A 14,808-nucleotide genomic window follows, 5' to 3' on the forward strand; every position below is an offset into this window, starting at 1 on the left:
GGAATGGTATTATGCTAAAGAAGTTTGAACCCTTCATTGTTTTTTTGTGTAGAAATGTAAGTTTTCTGGTCCTCTGTAAGTCAAAGGATAGTCTAGGTAATGAAACCACTACTCTGGTACTGAAGGTAGCACGCTGGTAAACACAGCCTCCTCCTAGCAAGGAGAGAGTTGTTGATGTCTCCACCACAAAATGTTTCTCTCGTGTGTATCAGAATGCAGGAGCTTATCTGTGTGGGAGGTAAACCCAGATAGAGCTGAGAATAAATTAAACTCAACAGCAGTTACAGAACATGAATATCTGCACCAGCAGATAGGTGAAGGAGCAATTAAAATTTTGAAATAAAAAAATTAAAATTTTAGTTACAAATTTTTAAAATTTGTAACTGGAATCCAAAATAGCTTTCAAGTGGAAACAGCAGCTTGGTGGCAAAAAATTTAGTTAGTTAAAGTTTGGTGCAACTTTCTTGCTATTTGGAAAAGCCATGAACTGGGGCTTGAAAAAACTTCATTACTTTGTTCCTATATAAGCAGTTTTGTGTGCTAGAAAGTGACTTCACTAAAATGGAGGTTTTTACTAGTTATTGTGCTTTGGTGTCGTTAGAAAGACCCGCTGGAAAGTGGATTTTTTCCCATTTGTTACGTAGAACCAAAGCAGATACAAAGGAATGAAATGCCTTCTGTTATGGCTTTAAATCAGCAGTGTTTAAACAGTGTCAATTTTCTGCTCATCTATGTGTCTAAGCTTTGATTGATAAGAATGGTCTGTGGAGGGCAGTCCAGGCTTAGTGAACGCAGCTGGCCTGTCTGAGTAGAGCTAGAGCGGGCCTGGTTAATTTAAAAAATGCTTAAAAATGAGAACTTTTAAACCAAAATCATTGTCTTGGTACCAGTGTCTGTTCAGCATCTCAGGAAACTTGTGTGTGATACCAGATAGGGCAGGAGGGAGGCATCAACATGCTGGAGCACAGTCTGCTGTGCAGAGGAACCCATGAGCTGAACCTCGTGGAGTCGAACAGTTGAGTACCATGTCCTGCATCTGGGAGGAGATGGCACCATGCATCAGTAGGTGCAGGCTGGGGACTGCTGAGGCAAAGCAGGTTAGCAGAAAAAGACCTCTGCAACCTAGTGGACATCAAGTTGAAGGCATTTCAGCTGTGGCCTTATGGCAAAGAAGGCCAACTGCATACTGGGTTGCATTAGCAAGAGTAGTGAGAGGGTTGCGGGACGTGGTTCTTCACTTGTATCCTGCACTTGTGAAACCATTCCTGGAGTGTTGGGTACAATTTTGTGTTTTTCTGTATAGGAAAGACATGGATTTACCAGAGTGACAGTACCATGACAGTAGTCAGACATTGAACCAGACTGGTCAGAGAGGCTGTGAGATCTCTGCCCTTGGAGATACTCAGAACTCCATTAGTCGTACTCTCTATCTTGTGCTGCTCATGTTGGACCCACTTTGAGCAGGAGTTGTGGGACTAGATACCCTCCAAATACCTCTTCCACGTGATTCTATGTCTGTACTGTAATATATATAGTCTTACTTAATTATTGGTGTTTTTTTTCCTATTTGTGGAAGAAAGTAACACAGAGGCTACAACTGTGTCACCACACCTGGCAAAACGTTTTCCCTGGAAACAAACTGAAGAACTTTTAAGTAGAGTTATTGTCTACAGAAGTTTCCACTATTGTAAGGCAATAATGAATCTTCTTTGTCTTTAAATTAGAAGCAGTTTTTTGTTTTCTTTTCTGGTGGATGCAAAACTGTCATAGTTCTTAGGTCGAATGAGTCCTGGGTTGGAATCATGAAGGCGGAAGGGATGTGAGTCTTACCGCTTCTTTAAGCTGTGTTTCTCTGAAATGTGAGGATCTTAACTTTAAAATAGCTGTTAGTGGTGTCCTTTGTACATTGCTGGAAGGAACTGTCTACTCTGTATTTCAAGCTCTGCCTGTGATTATAGGCAAGACAAGGTTTAGAGCTGTTTCTTATAATCAGAGGTCACCTAAAAGGATACTGAAATGCCTTTACTGTGCACCTTTGGTTTTCTTAATCCACGGTGGTGTGTTTGGTTATGTCTTCCAGCTTGTACTAGGAAATCATAGAATCATCTAGTTTGGAAAAGACCTTCAAGTCCAACCATCAGACTGACCTATTAAATCCTCTCAGTAAACCACGTCCTTTAGACGAAGTAACTCAGGACAGATCCGTGCACCTCTGCCTTTGAAGGAGCCGGTCCATAAGTCACTTTTTCTTGTTAGCTAAGGAGCATTTTGCTCAAAACAAAATGCATTGACTAGGGCGTTTTAAGAAAAGTGCTTACTAGTCTCCCTTCTAAGGTGATCTTTCTGAATTTACTTATATTTTTATACTTGTCATACAACTGTGCTTTTAAAGTATGATGTAGCTGCTAATAAACGCCAGCATTATGAAACACACTATGTAAATTTATGATTCAGAATACTTAATGCATACTAGTGATGGTTTGACCAGACCTGTGAGTTGGCCAAGCATTGGTAATGGGAGTATTTGTGCAGGGAAGGCGAGATCTACTGCTCCTTCCTGCCTTCAGTTAATGGCATTTTTCTTGTTAATATGTATCCAGCTGAGCCCAGGTTTCTAGTGAATGGTCTGTATTGGTTGGCAGAACCCCAGAGATACTGGGAGTTAATGGAGAGCAGGAAAAACTTGGTCTCCATTGAAGTTGGGCTCATTTGGTTGCCTCCTGTGATCTCTTAAAAACCTGAGGAAAGACAGCGGTCATTGGTTACGGGACTGGGTTAGGCAGTTCAGGATTAGGGGCTAGGCTGCAGCTGCCAGTAGGTACCTTCTGAGCACAGCTCTATGTGGACCTAAGGACAACAGAAACCAGCCCACCCTTTAACCTTCCCAGTCTCCCATTCATTCTTCTGTGCTTGTTTTCAGGCGTTTGGCTTTAATAGGAAAGAAGTGTACGAGTTTGAAGGTTAGTTCACTTTACTCAGTCTGAAACTTAAAGAAACTTAATATTTTATCATAGTAACTTGTATAATTACGAGACTGTGCAAGAAAGTACTGGTTAAGTCCAATCTTGAGCTGTGTCTAATGGTCTATCAGTTGCATTAAGCTTGTTAAATTAGTGCAGTGCTTAGTGTAGTTCTTAAGTTACTTACCTGTTAAGTGGCTTCTAGCTTGTTTTCATGATCTAACAAGGATTGTTGTCACTGCTTCATTTTTACACTGGTAAAAATGAATTACACTATCAATGGTATCAAATTGAGAAAATGCTTCTGGTTAAGCTTTAACACACAGGCTTTCTGTATCTGACAAACTAGGTAAAACTTTGCATTTTAGATGAAGAAAATAAGCAATTTAGTTCTTTTATCGCAAAGACTTTGTGAATTTTGAGAAATTGTATTCTCTGGGCACTTCAGGGACGTAGTCCACCTTTGTGCTACTAACCTAACAAGCTTTTCCCCTCCATATGCTATCCATATGATATTCATATGATACCCATATCATATGAAGGACTATGAGTGTTAATAGTTGTAATGTTTGAGTTGGGAGCACCTCAATCTGCTTGCCAGAAGTATTTCAGAAAGTGGTTATCCACATAATAAACAAAGTACCTCTGTGAGCAGCAAAAGTAACCTTGTTTGAGGGCTAGGTCTGTGTCTGTTACTGTGTTTTAACAGAATTGTATTAAGCCTGTGGATTGTTTGTCTGGTCATCAGTGTCCACACAGGAGAGAGATATGAATATCCCTGGCTATAGAAGAAGCTTCATTCAGTCCTTCTGCTTCTGACACCAGAAAACTCAGTCAGTCACACTGCTTAACTCCAGTTTGACTATGCTGAAACAGCTGAGCTCACACTGTACGTCACTCTTCTGTTGGAAGGGTGACATCCTGTCTACTTCTGTCTGTTGTCATGAGACACATAGGAAACATTTTTATTTATTTCATCATCTGTCTTCATTACTAGCCAGTAAAACCAAAAGTTCATTAGAAAAAAAAATGACTAATGATTGTGTAATTCTAGTTGCTTTGGAAAATTGAGGTTTAAGGTAACATGCCTTCAGAAGTGGATTTGTACAATGATTTATGGGGAGAAAACAAAGAAATAGATTTCAGTTATGTAAGCGTTTTAGTTCAAGTCAAATCAAGACCCAGAACGAGAGACACAAATGTATTATTTTTAGCTAGAAATAAACTGTGAGAAAGTACTTTTAAACACATCCCAATGTAGCAAAAACTTCAGTAGTAGAGGCTATTAGGAAATAAAGTAGCGCATACAAGTGGAAATCACAGTAGCTGTGTTTTATTTGCTCCCTTTCTGGAAACTCTGAGCCTTCGTGGCATTTGAGTAAGCCCTTTCACTTTGGAATAAGGGTGTCCATATGGGAAGCTAGCATGGAAAAACTGTTCAGAGCTATTTCCACGTCTTCAAGCTCTGGGACTGAGTGCATTAGCATAATCGATTTAAAATGAGCTGAATCCTGTGATTCCTTTGTATGTAGAATTACTAGCAACCTAAGCAGGGCAGACTTACAGAACCGACTGCAGAATCTGCCTCAAATGGTTTTGTGTTTATACAGTGACTAATTCAGAGTATGATTCAAACTGTTTATTAAAGCATCCTCTTAACTGTAGGGTTTTTCAGTTGTTTTGCATCAAAAACAGAACTATGCGTGAAAAATGAAGGACGTGCATCTTGCATTCCCGCAGAATTGCCTGTTCATTCAGGCTTTCCTGGACAGCATTATCCAGAGCAGGGGTCCCTAACTGGTGCTCAGTATCTCAGGGCCACTCACGTTAGGTTCAGGTTCCACTGCTGCAGCTCCTGCCGTGATTAATGCTTGTAGGTACTGTAAATATCACGCGTAGTTAAACATAGACACAGCCTACGTCTGTGTGAGGGTCCTACACCAGTACAAGAGTGCAAGTATGCTGCTGTGTGCACAGCTTGCGTGGTGTGGTTAGACTGGTGAAGCTGTGCCATCCCCAGGAGTGAGACAAGTGATGATTGTGTAACTGCTCCCAGAGCTTGTGCTGGCACAGCTGTGTCACTTACACCTCTGCGTGCCCGTGACTGACACAGCTATTTTGTCAGAAATAGTTTAGACAGACACTAGAGCTGAAGTTTCAGAATTCTTTTAAGCTGTCCTATGGCAGTGCCAAGAAGCGGTGTCACGTTCCTCTTGCAGCCCGGTCTCCTCTTCCTGCTTTCACGCTCCTCCTAGTTGCAGTTCATGCTGAATGAAGTAAGAGTTGAGTTAAAAAGAAGGAACCTTCTTCATGAGATAGCTGTAACCCAGGTGGCTGCTGTGCCGTTGGATGAACGCCTGCACAAAATCTTACCCCCTTCTTTCTGCTGTTTCCAGCAGGACCTTGGCAGCTGGTTGGTGCTACCCTGATTTTGGTAGGGTGATGTTTGAACAGCTGAACATTAGCAAGAATGGCATTTAGATACCTTAAAGTTTTAGTAAAACTTGGTGTTATGCTAGATCTAGCTCATGCAAAATGAGGATGTTTAATACTGATGTTTTCTGTTCTTACAGAAAAAAAAATCCCCCAAGTACTGTTCTTGTATGTAAATGCAGGTAATAACACAATTTTAAAGCTGATACAGGTTTAGTGTCTTGTTAAAACACTTCTCTAAAGAAAAATTTTAGAGATGCATTTAACTTAAAGCTGTGATAAATATGAAAACTTTCGTATGAGTCTATTGCCAGTACAGAAATATTCCCCAGTATTCATATTTGGATCTCCTTAGAGGTATTTGTATATGAGTTACATATTAGTATATTGATGAATAGACAAAATTCTTTGCTATTAGTATACAAAACTAGACTTAATTTTTCTAAAACATGCATAACAAGAAAACACAGTGAAGTGGAATAGAATGTGAAATGTGAAGGATTCTGTAGGATTCTCTAGGAGAGTTTCTGGATGAAGCTCAACGTTTCTGAAGTAGGATTTGCCATTTTGCTGCAGCGTAGTGCCTCGCACTTTGGTTTGCTTTCTAATAAAGTGATGCGTTCTGCCTTTCTGCTATTTTCCCATTTCTTGCCTAAGGGTGAGCTAACTGGATGTGATGTGCTTACCCTGAGCTGCTCTGGGAGAGCAAAGGGTAGAGAAGATGAAGCCTTGGCTTGCAAAGAAGGAAAGCCAGGGAGGTGAAAAGGGAGGCTGGTGAGTTGACTTGTCTTCTTAGCAGCCTAGGAGGTGAGCCTTTGAGTTTTCACTTCTTAGGGGTGAGCATTTGACTTTTCAATTCAAAAGATCGGGCATATGGAAGAAGAGAGTCTCAGATGAATCACTGGGCTGGAAGTTGAGAGAGCTAATGCTATTGTTTAAAAAAAGTGGAAGGAAGTAACTTGGCAACTCTGACAGAATTAATTTGAATACTTTACCAATGCCTTGTAAACTTGTGGATAACAGGGTAAGAATGAACTTGTTTTCATTTCTGAAGTTATTACTGTTAATAATGATGCCTAGTGGAGAATTTGAATTGTTATATTTGTATGGAGCAAACTTCTTATGCAGGAATCAAAGGCCTAATGTTAAAGTAGTGTCATGCTGAGAGTAAGTAGAGCTGGTTGGTTCTATAACCACATGCAGAATTTCTTAGCTGTATGCCATCATCTGCCGTTATTAAGTTTGTGTTTTGTAGCTGTGACTGACATGGAGATATTTGGGGGGGTTGTTTGCTTGTTTTTGTGGTGTGTTAACTAATATTTTATGTGGGAAAGAAATGTTGAGAACAACAGTGCAGTTTTATCATCTTGCATTAACGTGTTCCTGGGTTGTTGATATGTTATCGTTTTGTCTTGGCTCCTTTTTTTGCTTTTAATCTTTTAAGGAATCTTTTAGGTTTCTGAGTGGAAGTGTTTGACTAATAAAGAGGATAGTTGGCTATGAATAACATACACATAAAGAGTGGAAAAAAAGGCAGATTGGAGAAGAGAGGAGGTGGCATGGAAGGCTCAGGAGAAAGGACGGATTAAGCGCAGAAAGCAAACAGAGCCCTCTGAGGGACTCCTTGTTAATGCTTGTAGATCATGGTGAACACAAAGAATAGGGCCCTTTTCTGCGGAGAGGGATGTTAGAAGGTACAGAGCTGCTCTTCAAAAGCAGTTTAATAGATTAGGGAAGACAGTACTGAGAAGTCCTCCCGTGGCAGAATTTACTCCAAGGTTTCTGCTGGAATGGCTTGTGTGTCCTACACAAGGAAGGTATTCAGATAATAAGACTCTACAGCGTAATCTTCTGCATTTTTTTTAAGAGCAGGCAGGCAAAGACATGTCAAAGTGTTAGAAATCGATAGCTGCTATGATAAGTGTGATTTAATGCCCAGTCTTTGGGAGATGTTCGCAGAATGACTCCTCAGGAGTGATTGATTCCTTTGAGTTTCCTTTTAGAGAATGCTTTTGTGATGGTTAAAAGTTTACATGAATCTTCCCCGACTGTTCTCCCTCACTTTATCCTTGGGTTTAATTGCCACGCAGGCAGGATAAAATGGGGTAAACGTGACTATAGCAATGCAGAGAGTCTCAGCAGGTGGGGTGGTCTGAGAAGAGAAGCTTCTCAACTCCAGCACTGGTGTGAAGCAGGGGAAGTGTTTAAAGGAGGAGGGGGAAAAAAGAGGCAATGCCTAATCTGACTAAAATATAAAGGGAAAAAAAAAAAAAAAGAGGAAATGGCACTGTGCATTGCATATGTTGCTTCAACACTCCTTATTTATTGCCGGTCTTGATCAAAATCATTTTCAAATGAGATGGTGGGAAGTTCTGCTGGTACAGCACTGGGCTTGTACGCACCTAGAAACTTTGGTGTGGATGGAGCATTTTCATCTTGGCAAGAAATACTCGTGGGAACTGTGTTATTACAGAACTTAACTTCTTTGGACTACAGAAATTAATGGTACTAGTGATGGCATGGCTCAGATATTTGAGGAATTGTTAGCCCAGTGATTTAGTCACCAAATTGGTACTGAATCAACAGGAGGTGGTGCTATTTTGGAAGAGCAATAAGGTCTTGGTGGGAGAACTGCTTCTGGACAGTCAGCTCGCATTGTGTTGACTCATAAACTCATAAGCTGGCTCATAAATTGTGCCACTAAGGTGGTTGTGGTGGTATCAGAGGCAGGTTTTTGGAGCACTGGACAGAATGCTGCTCTTGGTAGCTTTCTAGAGACAGCTCTGATGATGGTGCTGGAGGCTGAGGATTTATTCAGTTAGAGCTGCGAAAATGAAGTAATTTTATCCAACGTGATCCTCATTAAGGGGAAATATTGTAGGAAAACACTCCCCATTTAATTGGCTGAATAATCACTTCAGAACAGTTAAATATTAGTTATTACTCGAGGGGTGTAGAAAACAGCAAGAAGTGGCAAGGTCAAGCTGAGTTGCACCTTGAAAAGTCTGCTGGAATAGCAGGGAATTGCGTTTCTGTTTACATAGCTGAAGAAACATGGGTTATATGGGGGGCAAGGCAGAACCTAAGCACGATCCCCGAGCTATATTATTACTCTGTATGCTGTGACAGTGTAATGCAGCCCGCTGTGCTTCAAGGCTGTGCACCAGGGAGCGGCCACAGCTATCACAGTAAGCTCAACATCTTGCAGGAGGGGCTGGGCTCGCCGGCTGGGAAGAATGGATCACAGGGTTAGAGATGGGTTGCTCTTCTCTACCTCGATCAAGAGGGGCTGCTGTGTGCTAGTTGGGATGGAAGATGAAGGTAGCCAAGCTGCTATGTCAGTGTGCAAGGTCTTACAGAAAACACTGAAGAAAAGTGAAAATATTAAGTAGAAAATTAAGTAGTAGCATGGGTTGACTGTAGATTGTGTCATTGACGTTTTCACCCCTTTTGCTCTTGCTTCAGTCCTCAAGATGCATAATTGTGGGTTTACTTGCAAAGAACAAGAAGTCCTGCTGTAAATTTGGAGCAGCTGACAGCACCTTAGCAGTTGACAGCCCGGAGAAACCAGCGGATGTTAGAGTGATTGCAGGACCTGAGCAGGTAGCTTTAGTGACCCGTTAACTAACCGTAGTGGTTATCTAAACCAATGCCCTTTCCTGGGAAGTAGGGACAGCACCTCCGGTGGCACAGTGCAGGTGCTGAAGAGGAGGTAACTGGGACTCTCATGCTTGATCTGAGCCTTGTGCCATGGAAGAAGGCAAATGGGCTTTCAGGTGTACTGGCCGTGATGTGTCTGCAGGGAGAGCAACAAAGTGTGCACAGCACCGATTCTGAAACTCCACGGAATTCCTCTGCACAGGGCTAGCTGGGTGGTAGGGGACGTAAAACGGAGGAATTGAAAGAAAACAATTGTGGAGAAATTAATTTCAGCTTGCTTACAGCAAAATGAAGGCTGAGAAGGGAAATTGATATAAATATAATGAGAGAGGAGTAAATATTAGAGGTAACGAAACTTGTTTAAATTGGAAAATAATGCTCTGACAGGAATGGGTGGGTGTTAATAGATTGTAATTTTGCCTAAATCTGTAGTTGAGGAGGCTTTTAACAGTTGTGAGGTTGTGCAGTGACCTGCTAATTAAAGTAGTGATGGGATTAAAAAATAAAGGGGGGGGAAACTTGGAAAGCTTGCAAGAGGCATGGGTTACCTGCGATTGATTTGGGGTCAGAGGCTGGCAGTGCTTGGCTTTCTGGGGGCAGTCTGCCCTTTTGCTGCACAGTACTATGGAGACAAAGCTTTGGAAGGGTCCTTGAGAAAAAAACAACTTCTGGTTGAACTCTGGTCAGGCAACTTGTGTGAACAGTAGCAGAAAAGAGAGCCAAGCTGAAAACTTAAAAACGTGAGGACTATAATTTCATCGGATCTATTAATAGCATCCTTCCCTTCTCTGGTGTCCTAGCTAAGGTCATGCGGGATGACACAAGACCTGATGCTGAGTTTAAAGTTTAAAAAAGATACATGTTTAAACAAGTAAAACTCCTGTTGCTATGTACTGATGTTAAGTTTTGGAGGTGCATGGTGTGTTCTTAATTTGTGTTGTGGCTGACTCTCTTGTTTTTTGAAGTGTGCTTTTGCTTGTCCTCAAATATGCAATTGCAGGTGCTTCCTCCTTCATGTGGGTTAAGGGATTTTCACCCAAGTTTCAAAGCAAATGTGTGTCACTAGAGATGTAAAAAGCTCCCAAATCATCACTGCATTAACTTGTTGGAACTTGCATTTGGTATCATTTACGTGGTGAAACTATTACTTAGTTTGATTTAAACAAAATAATCTTTTATAATTGTGAGTAACTGTGGTCTGAAAGACACCTTTTTTGGTAGGAGGAGTATCTAGCGTGTTTATGGAAAGGAAATAGGTTAGGGATGACTGTTCCTGACTGTTCCTCGGTGAATTCTGCACCCTTAACAGCTTGCATCATGTCTAAGAACCAGCTGATGGCAACCATCAGCTTCATGTTGTAAGGGCCTGGGAAGATGGCACAAAGTCTTTGAAGAAAATAATGTTCTATTCAGGAAATCCCTGATGTATTCAGTGAGCATGGTATATGGGATTATACAGAACAAACCTACAAGAACATACCTCTAAAAATAAAAAGAACTTCATAGTGTCTCTTTCTAAAAAGAAATTTTGCTTCACAGTGTCCAAAAAAAATGTTACTGCCTGTAGGATCTGTATGAATTTCATTAATGCTGCTCTCTGGATTTGGAAGGCAAATTCAATGGAATGTATAGCTCTGGCTACACACTTCTGAAAAAACATATGTTTTCCAGAAACTACTTTTCAGTATCAAAATCCAGTGTTTTTATTTTGTAGGCAAGTTGGTGTGGGGTGTGAAAATGCTGAGGAGGTGACAATGAAATTCAAGTGTATAAATAAAATAGTACCTTACTTCTAACTATTAAAGAAAATATGATCTTAAACAAGGCTACAATATTCTGTTTAGTTCATGATATTGTTCAGAAATAGTGAGCACTCTGTTTGGGGAAGTCTTTCTGTGTCCCAGTGAAAGTGACAGATACGTCTATTATTAATTTCACAGCTCTAAACGAGAAAACAAAAAGCAACATGTGATTAAGTCAATGTAATTTTAGAATAATTTAGAATTCATAGCTAATTTGACAGATTGCAATGCCTTTTAAAATGTAACCAATGAAAATAACTGGAGATATTGCTGGGTTGTTTTGCTTATTTTAGCAATAGTACGAACGATACTGAATTTTCTAATGCTTCACAAACTGTCTTTTAATGGAGGAAAACTCCAACTGAAAGGTAGCCATCCACTTTGGGTTACTGAATTAAAAAAAATAAAAATGATTCTTAAATTTGAAGTATCTTATTTTGGGGGAAATCTGTATGTCAAATGCTTACTTACGACTCTTTGTTTCTCTGTTTATTTTTAAGACGAGCAAAAATCAGATTAAAGTAGATCTTGTAGATGAAAATTTTACAGAATTAAGAGGAGAAATAGCAGGACCTCCGGACACACCATATGAAGGCAAGTAATATTTTTGTGTATGCAGTCATTGCGACTTCATGTGTCGTGAGATACTTTGTTTGTAAATTAATTTACAGCATTAAAATGTAGAGCTATGTGTTTTAAAATCTGATTAGCTTTTTAAATACGAACTGAAACATTTTTTCAAGCTTAAAGTTTAACTTCTCTGTTGCCTGAAGATGCATCTGTTCTACAGCAGGACAGACTGTCCGATATCAAAGGTTAGTTTACAGGTATAAACTGTGCAGTATGACCGGTGCAACGCTGACTTTGTTTACAGGTCTAACAGTTTTAGGTGTCTTAGCATAAAGAAACTAAGTTTCATGGTCTAATGTCACTATACATTCATTTCTGTGGTGGTTATTCAAAAATCTTTTGTGTTATCCTGTCTGAGAGAGAGATGCTATTGCAAGCTAAATCTGGGATTAATCTCAGGCATCCATGGGTCCCAGTACTTAATTTATACTGGAGTGGGAGACTTGTAGAGCTTCATCTACAGCTGTCTTCAAAAATTACCTTGCTGACTTTCTAGTTTGTTAAAAGCTGGTATCAGTAGTCATGCATCTCTATCTCTTCAGTCTAAAAAAAAAAGAAAGGTAATTTTAATACATATTTAAAAACAAAATACCTTGAACTGATCAGGTATGTGCTCTTAGCTTCTGAGATAGCAGTTTACCCAGTAGTGCTTGTAACTGCCAATGTTCTGTTTGTGTGTAATACCTACTGAGCTGGCAGAGACACCCTTTGTTAAAGTTCCTTGATGACAAACGATGGTGGCTTTTAAAAGATTAATTTACTTTCAAATGGTATTTTATCCAAATTTCCCATGCCCGCCTACTGCAATTTGAATTTTTAGCTAAACTTCCCTTGAGATATTTTTGTTTACTGAATGTTGGAGACAAATTGTTTTGATGAAGATTAAAACAGTTTTCCAAGTTTTCAGTTACTCTAGTTGCTCTGTGTCTCGAAGCTAAGATTGAGATGTGAATATTGCCTAGGGATCGGACACAGGCTGTCTGTCACTAGTCTGAATGATAAATTGTAATCAATTGGGGAAAAGATCTGAAAATTGTTGTCAGTATAGGTGTACATCCACTCAAAAGCCTCAGTGGTTGCTGATGAAAATCCGCTTGTCACAGCTTCACTGAGAAGGACTCCCCTTGGGATCGCATCCACAGCGGCACCAGGCTTAGAGTAGGGTCTCCCAACAATTCTGGCTTCTAAGACTGAGCAAAGGACAAGGAAACAACCTAATAAAGGTTGATGCTGGAGAATATTGGGCGGGGTAGAAAGTGTTGAAAGCTGAGGAGAAAGGAAATGGGTCTGGAAAGAGAGCGTAGAAAAGTGAAGTATCTAATGTAGTGATGCTCCCCTCCAGAACTTGAGTCCTCTCTGCTGTCAAGCAAGTAATGACGGTTCCCTTCTCCCATATCTCCATAGCCTCAGTTCATCAGTCACTAGGATTTAGTTGACAGAAAATGATGTCTGGAAAGAAGATAATTTCTTCTGGTTATAACATGTGCTTTCAATTTAAAAAGAGAATTATGCTGTGGACCTAAAATACGTGGTCCTTCTGGTAAACCCACTTGGAAGTGAATCCTTCTGCTTTGTGGAGCAGTTCTTTTGAAAACAGAATTGGTCTTATAAAAACCAAATCTTATTTACAAATGTTAAGATCGCAAAATTAATTGGGTACTAGGACTAGGATACATCTGAATTGTAGAGGTTTTTTTTGTTTGTTTGTTTGTTTTCCTCATAGTTCATACTCCTTGGGTGAATAGGTGTATGATGGCTTGCCATTTTTTTCCCCTCCAGGCCAGATTTATCTTGGTTTATAAAATGGGTCTTTTTTGGAAAATGTGTTGAGGGTTATTGGAGTGAAAGATGTATTAACGTGTCACAAAATTCAAAAAAACAACAACAACAACAAAAAAAAAACTCTATAGCAGCTCATGAAGAGAGTAAAAAAGGTTTTAATGCCTGTCTGCAGAACTGAAGTCTTTGCCCACGTAATGCAGCTAGACCAAAATTTCAAAAGCTGAGCACTGTGTGTTCAGCGTATCCTAATGAAAACCAGCAATCCATGTTTAATGCTGAATTTGTTGATGTGAAGTGCACGCAGGCATACTTGCATGCATACATACGTGCTCTTATGTTTAATGATGAGGATGAAAGGACACAGTAAATATCCCTTTTTGTGGGGAGTGGGAGAGAATTGTTAAATATACTGATTGTGGCAGGGGTACCATGGGAAACAATGTGACCCCACACTTCAATCTGCAAGGCATATGCCCCAAAGGGCAAAATCAGTTTCTGTCAACCCAAATCCTGGTGTTTCCTGACATCTGTGTAATTTACTTCGGAATGTTAATATTTCTGTAACGTTGTAATTACATAAGGGAATAAATGCATGAAACCAAGGGCTTGCCAGTGTGTGTAGTTTACATTTTATGACTAAAGCAGTAATGCATGCTGCATAATTACTAGATGATTTCCTGTCATCTGTGGTCTGAACGACACAACAAGTACTTTATGGAGAAAAGCTAGCACAGCCATTCATGTCAGACAATTCCCTGCTACAGGAGGGAGTTCTAGGGCTGTTGAGAAGTGACAGAACAATAATATTTATCACTGACCACAACTGACGGGGTATCTGAAAACAAACTGCAGCTACAGAGTTCTTTTGTAGGCCACGCTGGGACATCGGTCTGTGTATGACTGAGAGGCAGAGTTGTTGACAAATTTACAGCTTTTATTTTTCTGTAAGTGTTGTCAATTGATACTGATCAATTTTCAGACCATGGCAAGACAACTACAATTCAAATGCTGTTGCATTCCATGTTAAAACACCTGTTTGGAGTGAGGACCTTTGAAAGTCTACGTTAATAGCTGCTGTGTTTTACTGGAATTCAAGAGGTTTTTTGATAATTTTTAAACACTGTGTAACCAAGGTATTAATTTCAAACCAAGTTTGCATGTAAACCATGGTAATAGTGGAATTTATAGTACGGCATTTCTTCAAGGAAATTTATTAAAACTTACTTTAATTCTATTGTGAGATGTCCTTTCCAGGAGGAGTACAGAAGGAATGTTCTTCATTAGTGGCTAACTTGATTTCAAGTATTAAATTTTAGAAAAAGTCATACAAATACATGCTCACTTTAAAAATAAAAAATCAGAAATACCAGGACACGGCAGTTAGTATGCTGTTCAATTGCATATTAAATTTAGGATTGAGGAACTGACGTGGATTGTCCAGGTTTGTTCAGTTTGTTTGGTTTTCAAGCCCATATAGCTAACTGTGAACTTCAATGCACAGCAACACGCTTGATAAATAATATTGCCAACTCATTGCTCCT

General features: G+C 39.9%; 1 protein-coding gene across 1 annotated transcript in view; it reads left to right on the forward strand.

Moving 5' to 3' along the window:
- The window catches only part of UBE2K (ubiquitin conjugating enzyme E2 K), a 37,228-nt gene that overhangs the window by 3,851 nt on the left and 18,569 nt on the right, over positions 1–14,808 (forward strand). The window contains exon 2 of the mRNA XM_084518404.1: positions 11,356–11,449. Within this exon, the coding sequence (XP_084374530.1) occupies positions 11,356–11,449 (94 nt within the window). The remainder of the gene's footprint in view (positions 1–11,355; positions 11,450–14,808) is intronic.

This window comes from Aythya ferina (assembly GCF_964211825.1).
Source record: "Aythya ferina genome assembly, chromosome: 4".
Taxonomy (NCBI): domain Eukaryota; kingdom Metazoa; phylum Chordata; class Aves; order Anseriformes; family Anatidae; genus Aythya; species Aythya ferina.